This window comes from Carassius auratus, unplaced genomic scaffold (assembly GCF_003368295.1).
Source record: "Carassius auratus strain Wakin unplaced genomic scaffold, ASM336829v1 scaf_tig00216413, whole genome shotgun sequence".
In the NCBI taxonomy this organism is placed as follows: domain Eukaryota; kingdom Metazoa; phylum Chordata; class Actinopteri; order Cypriniformes; family Cyprinidae; genus Carassius; species Carassius auratus.
Window position 1 is genome coordinate 76556 of NW_020528558.1, and position 13197 is coordinate 89752.

The window sequence follows — 13197 nt, forward strand, 5'->3', positions numbered from 1 at the left end:
GTAGCCTAGTGAACCAAACTGAGAGACCATTTTGAAGGCCCAGGAAACCTTTGGAGGTGTTTTGAGTTGATTGGCATGTCACCATATTCTAATTTGATGAGATAGTGATTGGTGGGTTTTTGTTAAATTTAAGCCAAATCATCACAATTAAAAGAACCAAAGACTTAAATTACTTCAGTCTGTGTGCATTTAATTTAACACGTGAGTTTCACAATTTGAGTTGAAATACTGAAATAAATGAACTTTTTCGAGACATTCTAATCCATTGAGAAGCACCTGTATACATTATTATAATTATTTTTGATCATTGTTGTTTTGTATCATACAGTATTGATGATGCTAATGTTCTATAAAGCTATGTTTATATCGCAATATTCTAGTATTGTAAAAACGTCATTTATATGTACACTGTGTTCCATATAATAGTGACATATCAATAGGATTTTCTGTACAGTAGAGAGTCAGAATTTAGTTTGGCGTTGTTTTTCACGTCATATTAGGTAACTGTTATATTAGGTCATATTAGGTATCAATCTCAGACTGGTTTTGTCAATAGTTTGCCAGATCTTCTAAGGTAAATGGAAATCCTACTTAAAGATGTTGTTCCACATAATTAAGCAAGTGAAATATGGTGAGGAACAAAGATCTTTCTGAAGATGAAAAGTATGAAACAATGCAATGTCTTGCAAAAGGCATCAAAACAAACAATATTTAGCAAACTAGAAATGTATTTATTTTATACATTTATTTAACTAGAAATTGTCAAAAGATTTGAGTGACTTATAGCACAGAAGATCTTGGTCAGATGAAGATTTATTAAGGAAAGTTTCTGTCAAACAAATTAACTGTATTGTAATGCCAGCTGTAAAAAAAGCCACTGCTGTGTAGCAGACAGGTGTTTGAAGCTACTGGAGTCTCAAGATCCTTTCCATGCAGACTGGGAGTTGTGTGTAAAGCTGCGTTTCAGTCACTGTTAACCAAACCTCACAAAGAGAAACCTGCACAGTGGGGAAACAGGAAGGGGACGTGAGAAAAACAACCCGGGAAAAAACGTCCGTCAGCAAACCAAATAAATGGTGATGTAGTGGGATCCTGGTCGTTTACTTCTTCACTGCAATGCTCACATTCTCCAACAGTGTGACAAAATGAAGAAGAAGGTAAGTTCCCAGATGGGTGGATTTTATTGTAATGATGAAGGGGGAAATAGCCAATGTGAGGGGTTTCCGTTGCTCAGTGCTTGGCCTTCTCTCATCCTTGGGTGCGCAGTGCTGTGTGGGTCCGTGAAGTCTGTGTCCTTTGTGGGCTGGCGGTCACATGCTGCTGTCTGGCGGGAAACACAGAGAATTATTAGCCAAAATTTTGGAGACATCTCTCACCTCTGTATTCGTCGGCGCTGCTTCTAAAGCCCGTCTCTGATAGGATGCAGGTGTGACCGCTCAGCCCGTAATGAGCAGGTGCAGGTGTGGCTGCTCTGTTTCCAGGGTGACGCTGATGAGAGCTCGGGACACACGTCACTATATATATATATACACACATATATAAGTGTGTGTGTGTGTGTGTGTGTGTGTGTGTGTGTGTGTGTGTGTGTGTGTGTGTGTGTGTAAGTGTGTAAAAGTCACGTCACACTACTGCTGTTAGGGAGATGAAGGCACGAGGAAGATTATAACAATGGTAATCACACAAAGGAGAAGGTCTTACACATAACATCAACAATACTGGACCAAAGACACCTGAACTAAATGACACAATTAAACATGAGTGAAATTAGGTCACACAGAGCACATGAGGGATGAAAACATTACAAAATTCCAATGGGGTGTGATATCACAAAACTGATCTGAATGGTTCATTGATTTATAAATTTTTTCAAAAGAAAGAATGAATGTCTGGTTCAAACAATGATTTGAGTTTACCCTTTCCATTACATTGATTTATCAGATTCGCAAAACTGGTCCTAATGATTCATTGGAGGTTCATTGAAACTGATTCAGTCCCGGTCAACTCTCTGATTAAATTTTCCAGTTGTAGTGATTCACAGCCCTTCATCTTTCGCAATTCTGATTCAGACAAAAATAAACATATTGGTTTGAAATAACATACGGGTGAGTAAATAATGACAGAATTTCATTTTTTAGTTAATTGTGCATTTAAATGTCTTTCTTTCACACTCTGAATATCAATATTCAACTCACCAGTTCTAACATTCCACATCATTTCTGAGACACAGAACATATTCTAAGAAAATAAAATACTCTAAAGTGTGTTATAAACATTAAAAAAAATGCAAGGTAAAAATAGACTCTTCAGGTTGACCTGGGTGGTTGTGCTTAGCTTCAATGTGATCTAAGTGTTTACAAAAGTGTCACTTCTCTTGTTGTTTACTTTCTCTCAATAAGTCCTCCACCTCTACCACGAGGTGCAGACATCAAAGGGCAATTTCAGACATGCAAACACATACATACGCCCCTGCATTGCCTCACTTACACACTCACTATCACAAACACAAATCAAGCACATAGACGCAGACGTAAATACACATACATCTCTGCTGTTTGTTTTTATAGAAGAGCTTATCCCTTCATTGTCTGTGGTTTGTACTGCGCTAAGGTGTTTGACTGCAGGTGGCCCCTTATGAGTTGTGAGAATGTGAGAAAGACGACGGGAATGTCGTGGGAAGGAAAGTGCCCCTGCTGCAAGGCAGATGGGACTGTTGCCATTGCTCCAGATTCTTCTATAATCACTCTCACATCTGGTAATTGCAAAGGGACACTTTTCTCCAAAAGGCTCTCAGAAGAAAACAAGAAAGCGAGTGCTTTTTCGGCACTTTAACCTCTTTTCTTCCAATCACACAATGCTCAAACCAGTTTGTACATGTGTAGCCATGGCTTGCCGTTTTATCAACTTGATTGTTTTGCAACAAAACTTATTTCAGGTTCACTTTGAGCAAAAATACAGGTATAGCAGAACCTACAAAGTGAGGTTCATGCGTTTTCCCTTGATTTTCACCCCACACAATAATTCAGCACTACTGGTTTAATCATATGGCTGTCAAGGCAGTGTAATATGCACATAATGGATCTCTTTAATAGAACTGTTGCCACATTTCTTTGGAATGTGATGATGACAATTCAGTGATACAAGGTTCTCATAACTCAAGCATGCCAAACTTTTAATTAAGCTTATCAAAGTTAAAAGTCAAAAATGGCATAGTAAAAAAATAAAATAAAAATGGCCTGAGGAAGGTAAGTTGACTGATACTTTGTTAATAAAATGTGTAATGATGCAAGAGTAGTGCACAGGATTTATTTTTTGAAAACTTCAAGTGAAACTCATGCCACTGTCTGGGCATTATATTGTTGATGCATTCTGAAAGAAAATTAATAATGATGATGGATCAAAGAGCAGTCTAAAAACACTATCAGAAAGCATTTCGCAAAAGCTACAATTATGAAGATTTTCACAGGCTCTGTCCGATCAACCAGTTCAATAGAAATCTAAAATCTTCAGATGGAAGAATCTGCCACTGGGAGGGATAGGAAGGTGCTTACACAGCTTCTTTATAGCAACTCCCTCTCAGTGTCTCCTCTCTAATCTCTTTCATGCGCTGTTATCTCAAGCCATTTCACAGGCGCAGTTTTCAAAGGCAATTTGAATAAAGACTGGAGACAAGAGAGAAACCTTGGGTTTTATAGTTAAAGAAAAAGTTATAGAAAGGTAATACAAGACTTGACAACTGACTTTAAGAAACACAGCCATTGTGTGAGTGAGTGTTCCGGTGTGTATCTGTGTGAGACAACCGGAGCAACGCTTTTCTTAAACAGGTCCTGACTGGAAAACAGGTGCTGAAGGGCCTGTGGTGATGAGTGTACGGGCGTCTTCAAAAAAGATCAGATCAAAGAGAGCCAACCCTGCCTGAAGTCAGTCAGCCTACAGATTTATGTTAGCATGTCAGCACACTTACCACACAACTAACAAACTAAGACCGGCAGCACCACATAGTAGGCAACCTGACCTTATCATAATGTGTTTCTGAGGAAGAAAGATTACATTCATGCAACATTTTTTTAATGCACATAAAAAAATAAACTCCAAATTGTGAGATGTTAACTTGCAATTCTCAGTAGAAAAGTCAGAAATGTAAGATGTAAACTCATACGAGAAGGAAAGTCAGAATTTACTATGTTTATATCTCTCAATTCTTGCTATTTTTCTCAGAATTGTGAGATATAAATTCAGAATTGTGTGAAAAAGTCGAAATTGTGAAATAAAAAGTCACAATCATCTTTTCAACAATACTAAACCTACAAAACACGATTTCCTTCAAATATTTCATTCGTTATTACTATAAAACAGGCGTTCTACTGACAAAACTCACAATACATCTTTAAATACACACTGTCAATTCAAGTCTCTTATCGTTAGCTGTAAGCTGTAACCAGTATTTGATTCACCCACCCAACCCCCATTAGTTCATGCTTTCCCTCTAATCATGCTTTGGAAAATTGACCACAAAGCTATTGTCTTTGACCAATTTGCAGGTTTTGGATTCACTTTAAGATAAATTTGTTTGCAAAATAGGTTGTGCCCAGAGTTTTTGATTCATTAAAAAGATCTGGTTCATAAGAGTCACCACTACGAAATTAATGTTTTCCATCTGGACAGAGCAAGCAAATACCTAGATAAAGCTCTCAGGACACTGGTAAGAAAGGAGCCCTTTCAGATGCGCAGAGCACTAGATGTGGCATCAAAACGAAATGGGCTGCTGTCCGTTACACTTCGGCTCTTATACTCACTTCAAAAAACACACGCCATCTTCACATGGTACACTAACCTTTAACTCACAACTACAGAAATAGCAGGTAAGAAAGAAAAAAAGAGGAAAGAAAAAAGTGAGATACTCTTTAGAGAAGGTGGAGTGGGAACTGTCATCGATATTTACAATTTGACTCACACACCCCAGGGCCCAGAGTCCAGGTGACCCTTAAACAGCCTGGTGTGTACACAAGTATGTGTGTGTGTGTCAAACGAAGCTTCTCTGATTCGTGTGTCTGAATTTTGAAACACTACAAGGACTTTGTAGAGACTTGAATACCCCCTGGGCAAAGTACAGAACACACAATTCACTCAATCTTTCTCATCAGATCAGCCCTATTTTAGATCTTTTTCACACACTTTCGCACACACGCAGCACATGACACCTAAATTAAGCTTTTAAAGGGCAGAGAAATTGTCCAAACATACACTAATCTTTTAAGGACTGAAAGTGTCAATGACAACCTATGAAATCTATGCCATTTGCCACTTGCTGTATTTGGGCTTAGTGAGCTGTACTATTTTGAACAATATTTTCTTTGATTCACCATCACAGTTAATACACAGTTGAATACTAAGAATGATTTAAAACAAGCACATTACGTATGAAGACAGATCAAAAGACACCTGGTGATAAATCGGGGTGTGTGCATTTCTAGGGAAATAAACTACTTTTTACAAATTAAGTAGTATGATCATAAGCATTTGATTCTTTAAAAGATATATCTCATTTCCTAACACAAATAGTTTCAAACCAAATTAAAAACACACATCAGGAATAACTGAAGCTTATAGGACATTATATGGCATGTAAAGAGAGAAATGTACTTTCCTTTTTTGTTGCATGGTATAGTTTTCATCTAACCGTGCAACACCTGAAAGTCAGCCTCACCTGTCTACACAAATGTGCTCTATGGATTCAAGCTAATGACGGATGTCATTTGATTTCTAAAGGACATAATGTTAAAATATCCTTCTGCATTCTCTAGACAAACAACCTTGTGTCTCACTGTGTAATGTGAACCTGAGTTTTTCAGGTCAACCCAGTATTAAGGTATAAACTCCATAAAATTATGAGTACACCGGTACTGATGTGCTAAGGAGGGACAAAAAAAAGATTTAAACTAGATGGACGGACAGATAGATAGATAGATAGATAGATAGATAGATAGATAGATAGATAGATAGATAGATAGATAGATAGATAGATAGATAGATTTCAAGACTTCACTTGATGTCTCCACTGTTGATGTGGTCACAAATGTTTAGCATTAAGTTTAAAAAGATTTGAGCGCAGAAAACATTCATGTGTGATTGTTGGTAACAGACTTGTTTAGTGATCCACTCTGCAACGGTGAAAAAGGCACTCCTAAATCAAAGGCAACTCTTCAAAAATGACCCAATTACAACCGAGATAAAAAAGCAAAACATGGAGACCAAAACAAGCTTTAAAGTCTCTGCTTTAGCATTGTTTATCAATGAAACATTGAAGTGAATTCATTTTAACACCATAGGAATATGAAAGCCAGGGCATTTTAAAAAGTGAAAAAGGTCCTTCAAAATATTTGAGATCAATAAAGATATATATACAGTACAGACCAAAAGTTTGGACACACTTTCTCATTCAAAGAGTTTTCTTTATTTTCGTGACTATGAAAATTGTAGATTCACACTGAAGGCATCAAAACTATGAATTAACACATGTGTAATTATATATGGAATTATATACATAACAAAGTGTGAAACAACTGAAAATATGTCATATTGTAGGTTCTTCAAAGTAGCCACCTTTTGCTTTGATTACTGCTTTGCACACTCTTGGCGTTCTCTTGATGAGCTTCAAGAGGTAGTCACCTGAAATGGTCTTACAACAGTCTTGAAAGAGTTCTCCGAGAGATGCTTAGCACTTGTTGGCCCTTTTGTCTTCTGTCTGCGGTCCAGCTCACCCCTAAACCATCTCGATTGGGTTCAGGTCCGGTGACTGTGGCGGCCAGGTCATCTGGTGCAGCACCCCATCACTCTCCTTCTTGCTCAAATAGCCCTTGATCCCTTCAGTGTGACTCTACAGTTTTCATAGTCATGAAAATAAAGAAAACTCTTTGAATGAGAAGGTGTGTCCAAACTTTTGGTCTGTACTTTATATATATATATATATTAGTAATCTATTTCTCAGTAGTCATTGTGGGAATCACATATCATGAAGCTGAGGCCTTAGGATGGATTTAAAGTCAATATTTTCTCTTATGATATTTGAAAAATAATTAGATTATCACAACTGAGGAGTACAAACTGCTCCTCCTCCAGTGTTAACCCAAAGGATTAATTGTACCCATTTCTGCAACCTTAAAAGGAATAATTCACCTTAAAATGTAAATTCTGTCATCCTTTACTCATCATCATCATTTCTTTATTCTAACACCAAAGAAGATATTTTGAAAAGTGTCTTATTGTTTTTTTTCCCCGCAAAGTCTGAGTACAGTATTGTTGTCAACCCCACTGACTGTCATTGTATGGAATTCTTTTGTATCCTGTAGAAAAAAGAAAGTCATAGAGAAATCTTTTCAAACTCAACAAAAAAAAAAAGTGTTTGCTTTTCATTTCAAACATTTAAAACTAAAATGTTTTATTTATTTTATAAAATATGAACCTTTAGAAATATACACAAATGTATGTAGGACATTAAAAAGAGCTTGGTATAACGAAACAAACCAGAACCATGAACTGACTGTATAAAACAACTCAAATAACAAGTTTCTCTCTTTGTGTTGGCAATATTTAGTGCTTAAAGATTTACTTTGTTCCATGAAATGGCCTAAAAATAGGCAGTTCATTCTCTGCTGAGGCCTTATTGAGCAGCTGCACTCCAATGTCAGTGCAGTTGTGTATGACACGGCCTTCATTTCCATAGAAAAGCCACACGACTACGCCATGGAGGAGCCGCTTTTCCCCAAGCCATTCTCAACCATTGTTTGTCGAGTCCTTCCATTGTCTTTAATCACAGCCCTACAGTATCCGAGTCCCTTTCTGTCTGTCACAAAAGGAAACAACTATTGCACATTACATGATACAGTCATCCAAATGACAGTAATATGGACTTGCTCCGTTATTATTTGTTTCACAAAACTTTTCCCAAAGTATGCAAAGTTTCAGATGTAGTACAAGCACCAAGAACTTAAAAAAAACCTGTTGGGGACATTGCATCTGAAGTTTGCATAAAATAAATATGAGCATTGTTGTGTCCTTTGCTGGCTTGTCTCTTTGCAGTTCATTTAAGTCCAGCAATTACTTTATAATTTCTTGGCCATTTGTTTGTGTATAGAGGCCCAGCTCATACACAGGTTGCAGGAGGACCTGCCGGTTCGTACTTGGTTTTATGTCCTTTCAATGGAGGATGAGGCTTGAGATAAGGTCCACTTCCTGTGAAAACACATGCAGCCTTCCTCCTTGTCTTCTTTTTAAGTTTGCGGCTGAAAACATTCTGCCACGATTGCAGTGTTTTGGAGGTCCAGATCCACATGCCGCTGGTGATGCCCACAACCAGCAACATAAAAATCTTAACCATGAAGATCTCCACGGCTGGGATGGAGCTCTTCATCACACACTCCTCACCACTCTTACTGTCCTCAGTGCACTTCTGCTCTCCTGCTAGAATCTTCCAATAATCCATGTTGAGACGCTCGTAAAAATAGCAGGCGATGACGCAAGTGGCAGGGACCGTGTAAAGCACAGAGAAGACGCCGATCCTAACCATCAGCTTCTCCAACTTATCCGTGTTCTCTCCTTCGGTCTTCATGACCTTACGGATGTGAAAGAGTGCCACAAACCCTGACAGCAGAAAGGAAGTGCCAATAATGAGGTAGCAGGAGAGGGGGATAAGAACAAAACCCGTCAAGGCTTTGACATCCATGCTGCCCACATAACAGACCCCTGTCAGCTCGTCGCCCGCTACCTTCCTCATAACCAGGATCATGATGGTCTTTATTGCTGGTATAGCCCATGCCGCTAGATGGAAGTAGCTGCTGTTGGCTTCAATGGCCTCATGACCCCATTTTTTCCCAGCAGCGAGGAACCACGTGAGAGTAAGAATGACCCACCACAGGGAACTGGCCATTCCGAAATAGTAAAGAATGAGGAAGACTATAGTGCAGCCAGTGCTTTCCAAGCCTTCCTGGATGATGTACTGAACGCCATTGTCACCGTCACAGGCCACGTTTTCCACACCCACAAAAAGTCTTATAAGAAAGCCCACCGAGTAAACACAGTAAGACATAGACAAGAAGATGATCGGTCGCTCGGGGTACTTGAAGCGCTGTGGATCAATGAGGAAGGTGAGGACTGTAAAAGCACTGGAGATGAAGCACAGGATGGACCAGATGGCAATCCACACCATGGAGAAGCGCTTGTCGCTCTGGCTCCAGTACACGTCGATGTTTGAGTAACACTTGGGGGCACAGGACTCGCTCTTCTGAACGTAATGAAACTTTCCAGGGTTGCTGCATGTCGTCTTACCGACCCTCTCCTTTATCGGCAGTTCTTGGCTGTTACCTGGCCGAGGGGGTCGGGAGTCTGGCGGATGAGTGTGGGAGCCTTTTGGGGGCTCGTCGGTGCCATTGTTTGGTGCCTCCATACAGAGGTAATTGGGGTCATTTTTATTTGGCAGTCTGGAACAGTCCAGTGAGTCAGGCCAGTGGAAGTTAAACTGTTCCATGATGGGAGAACACTTCTGCCGTGCCTGCTCACACATTACTCGACATGCTGGGATGGGTGTGGATACCTGCTCCGTGCACATGGGAGCATACAGCGAGCACAAGAAAAACTTCAGATGACTGTGGCAGCCGAACTCAATCAGTGGAGCAAACTCGTGCAGCTTTATGGCCGCCTCACTTTGATCTTCATGTCCCATTAAATTCGGCATAACTGTCAAGTTGTAGCCAATGTCTTTACAGAGTGGAATAGCAATCTCCTGGCATCTTCCTTCACCTGGCCGGTCCGGGTCGATGGAGCTGATAGCGGAACAAAACCCGGCCATGCACAGCAGCACAAGGCTGAGTCCAAAAGTGGCAGCAAACATTGTCTTTCTGTATTAATTCATGTAACAATGATTGTCAAAAAAAAAATTGTATTTTTATCTGAAAAGTTGTTTCATTGTCACTCTTTATAATTTTAGCTGGTTGACTAAAAAAGTTATTGTATACCAAAGACAGGAGGATGAATTATTGAAAAAGAAAACTTGTTTTCCTTTGTGAATCCATCAGTCAGTAACTCTGATTCCAAACAATCAGTTCAGTTCAAAAGTAATATCTGTCAAAATATATAGCCTATATAAATCTTTAGATTGATAAGTATTAGAAAGCTCTAACCATACATAGAGGTTTCACTCAATGTGTTAAATTCTCAGTCCACAGATGATAATTCCTTCTTCTAAAGCGGTTCTCTCCTGTGAGATAATGTTGATGATCTGTTTCCCTCACGAAAGTACACAAACTTTTCCACTTGCTCTCGCATTACTTTCCACATTCATCTCCCCGCAAAGTGTATCCAATCTGAAGTCACGGCGTCGTGTTATCACAGTCATCTGAAAATGAATCCGCTCGGTAAGCGCGTGAATATTCACTCGTCTGGTCTCCAGACAATCCTCTTCTCCGTCATGAGTTGCTCTCAGCCTCGCGCGCTGTCTGTGTCTGACGCTCGGAGCTCCTCCGCCACCGTCCTGAACTAACCTGCCAAAAGATCCGCCTTCAAAGACAGCTGCTTTACATAAGAAAGCCCAAACTGACACACGGATTATCCTTAAACCGTGCGGAACTGGCTGTTACCGTTTTACCACAAGATCACAGTAAATTACTCACTGGCCATTTGTTGTTGTTGTTTTCTCCCCATTCCCTCTGATGAATTACGGTACACTTATCACTGCAAGTCAGCGAGAAATCTCTCGCCGAGGATGACCAAAAGGATTCAGTGGCTTTCCAGTCGAGATGTGCCCCCTTTTAAATCTACAACTGACGATTTTCACGCTCCGGCCATTGTGGAAAGAGAGAGTGAAGAGAAAAGAGTGTTTTTATTACTTTAAATTCCCCTCGCTTTTTATCGTTGACTGAACTAGAACTGATGGCTAAACTATATGTGTATTTGCTCTCACCCCATGCATCTGAATTACAAAGTGAAACCGTGTGGCTTTTGAGATGTTATTAATTAAAAAAGTGAGATGTCAGTTTTTTTTATTAAAAACTTTTGCCAGTATCCCCAGTGGGCAATTGTTGTCAAATAGACATCAAATTGACGTCAAACATAGTCATCAAAGAACTGGTCAAAAATGCAAATCAAATCGATGTCAAAACTTGACATTAAATTGCCGTCAATTTTTGACATTCATTTGATTTGCATTTTTTAAAAACATTTTTAACACATTGATGTCCTATTCTAGACCACAAGAATAATGACAAAACAGTATTAAATGCAAGACGTTTTTTATTAAATCCACTGGTTTATATCAGAATTTTGTACATTTTTCTTAAAGGAACATGTAGTTGTAATACCGTATACACTTGGTATTACAATTTCATTTAGCTGACACTTTTATCCAAAGCGACTTACAATTGCTATATATATGTCAGAGGTCACATGCCTCTGGAGCATCTAGGGGTTAAGTGTCTTGCTCAGGGACACATTGGTGTGTCACAGTGGATTCGAACCCGGGTCTCTCACACCAAAGGCATGTGTCTTATCCACTGCACCAACACTTACTTAATGTGTGGTTACAGCAAAAATGCTGCATATTTTTTTTTATTTTTAATTAAGCAAATCAGTATATTTTTGGTAAAATATAATATATTCACCTCTTTCATTTTCAGTAATTTATGCCTACATTTTATAAATAGTTTTTTTTTGTTGTTGTTTATATGTTTTTAACCACAGAAGTCCCAGAAGTTACAAGTCATGCAAAACCAAACAACATATGACATGCCGAATGGATGCATTTTGAAGAAGAAAAAAAAATTATTTGATGACTATGTTTGATGTCAATTTGATGTCTATTTGATATCAATTGCCCGCTGGGTTGATGTCAATGTGATGTCAATATGACATCAACTGAACGCCTATAACACGATGTTGATTTGATGTCAACTCAATGTCAAACATGTTGGCCCATATACTTACATAATCAATTTCAGTATGGGATGAACCTAATATTTTCACCAATTAACCACTGGAAGGACTTGATGTATAATCTGACTTTGAAATTATGTTTTGCAGCATCTTGATCAAATCTTGTCTAATATTTGACATCAAATTGACATCAAGGTGCCCACTGGGTCACGTCTTTCATCGAAGGGATGGATAATGCATCCAGACATGCCTACGGAGTTTATTTTAGAATGGCGGTTTTAATTGATGAGTAAAATGTCTATGGTCAATTTTAGAAACTTTGCTCATAAAAAAAAAAAAAAAAGTTTCTTTTAAACATGCACTGCTATTTGCTTTACAAAGACAACAATGGTTCATCAAGCACAGATTTCACATCCTTGCATTAAAAAAGAAAAGAAAAACAATTTCACATTTTAGTTATGACTGTGTAATTTATGTTAGAACAAAATGAAAGTATCTTACAGGAATGTTGGCCACAGATGTCATTTTACTTATAAATCAAATGACTACTGACATGTTTAGTGTTCATGCACTTGGCTGCCTCTTTCTTCAACATGATAAAAAAAAAAAAAACTGAATTATTTAAGTTCTAAAGTGTAATTTTGATGTTTCACTTGTCACAAACAATTCACAATGCTCAAATAACAAAGACTGTGTTGTTTTTTACACAACACTAAGTGCTTTTATGAATCCACTGCCATTACCATCGTCACCGGTGTAATAAAACACACAACATATTAAAGCATCTTTGGTGTTCCCATATGTTTTCTACAAAACAAAACCAGAAATCAAAAGGGTTATGATGTCATTGGCAGGTGACACAATGACACTATCATGTAACCATCTTTAAATAGGGTCACCATACTTACTCATGTAACCATCTTTAAATAGGGTCACCATACTTACTCATGTAACCATCTTTAAATAGGGAAAAGCTGTGGGAAAATAGGGAAATGTTTGGTGGCTTCTAAATTCATCCATGTTTGGAATCTAAGGAATGAATGGTGGTAATCTAAATGAGATGGGAGAGGTACGTATCAGCTGAGGGAGAGTGAGAACATAGTTGAGGGAGAACATAGTGAAATATGGAAAAATGGTGGCGTTTTCCTTTAAAATTGCTTATATTTCTGGATTGAAACATTCTTCGAAAACATTTGGCATAATGTAAGTAAACAAGTCAGCAAAATATATGTCACTGTTCTATTGGTTTTTGGATAATTTAAATTCTTCTATGGCAGT

At 38.4% G+C, this 13197-nt stretch overlaps 1 protein-coding gene across 1 annotated transcript; it reads right to left on the minus strand.

The window, feature by feature from the left end:
* Positions 1 to 7414: 7414 nt before the first annotated feature.
* Positions 7415 to 10945, minus strand: LOC113098082 (frizzled-10-B-like). The gene has a single exon (XM_026263067.1). The coding sequence runs from the start codon at positions 9881 to 9883 to the stop codon at positions 8141 to 8143; it is 1743 nt and encodes a 580-aa protein (XP_026118852.1). The 5' UTR covers positions 9884 to 10945; the 3' UTR covers positions 7415 to 8140.
* Between the last annotated feature and the right edge of the window lie 2252 nt (positions 10946 to 13197).

Excerpts from the sequence above, each read along its gene's own strand:
- LOC113098082 (XM_026263067.1), bottom strand. The coding sequence starts at position 9,883 with ATGTTTGCTGCCACTTTTGGACTCAGCCTTGTGCTGCTGTGCATGGCC.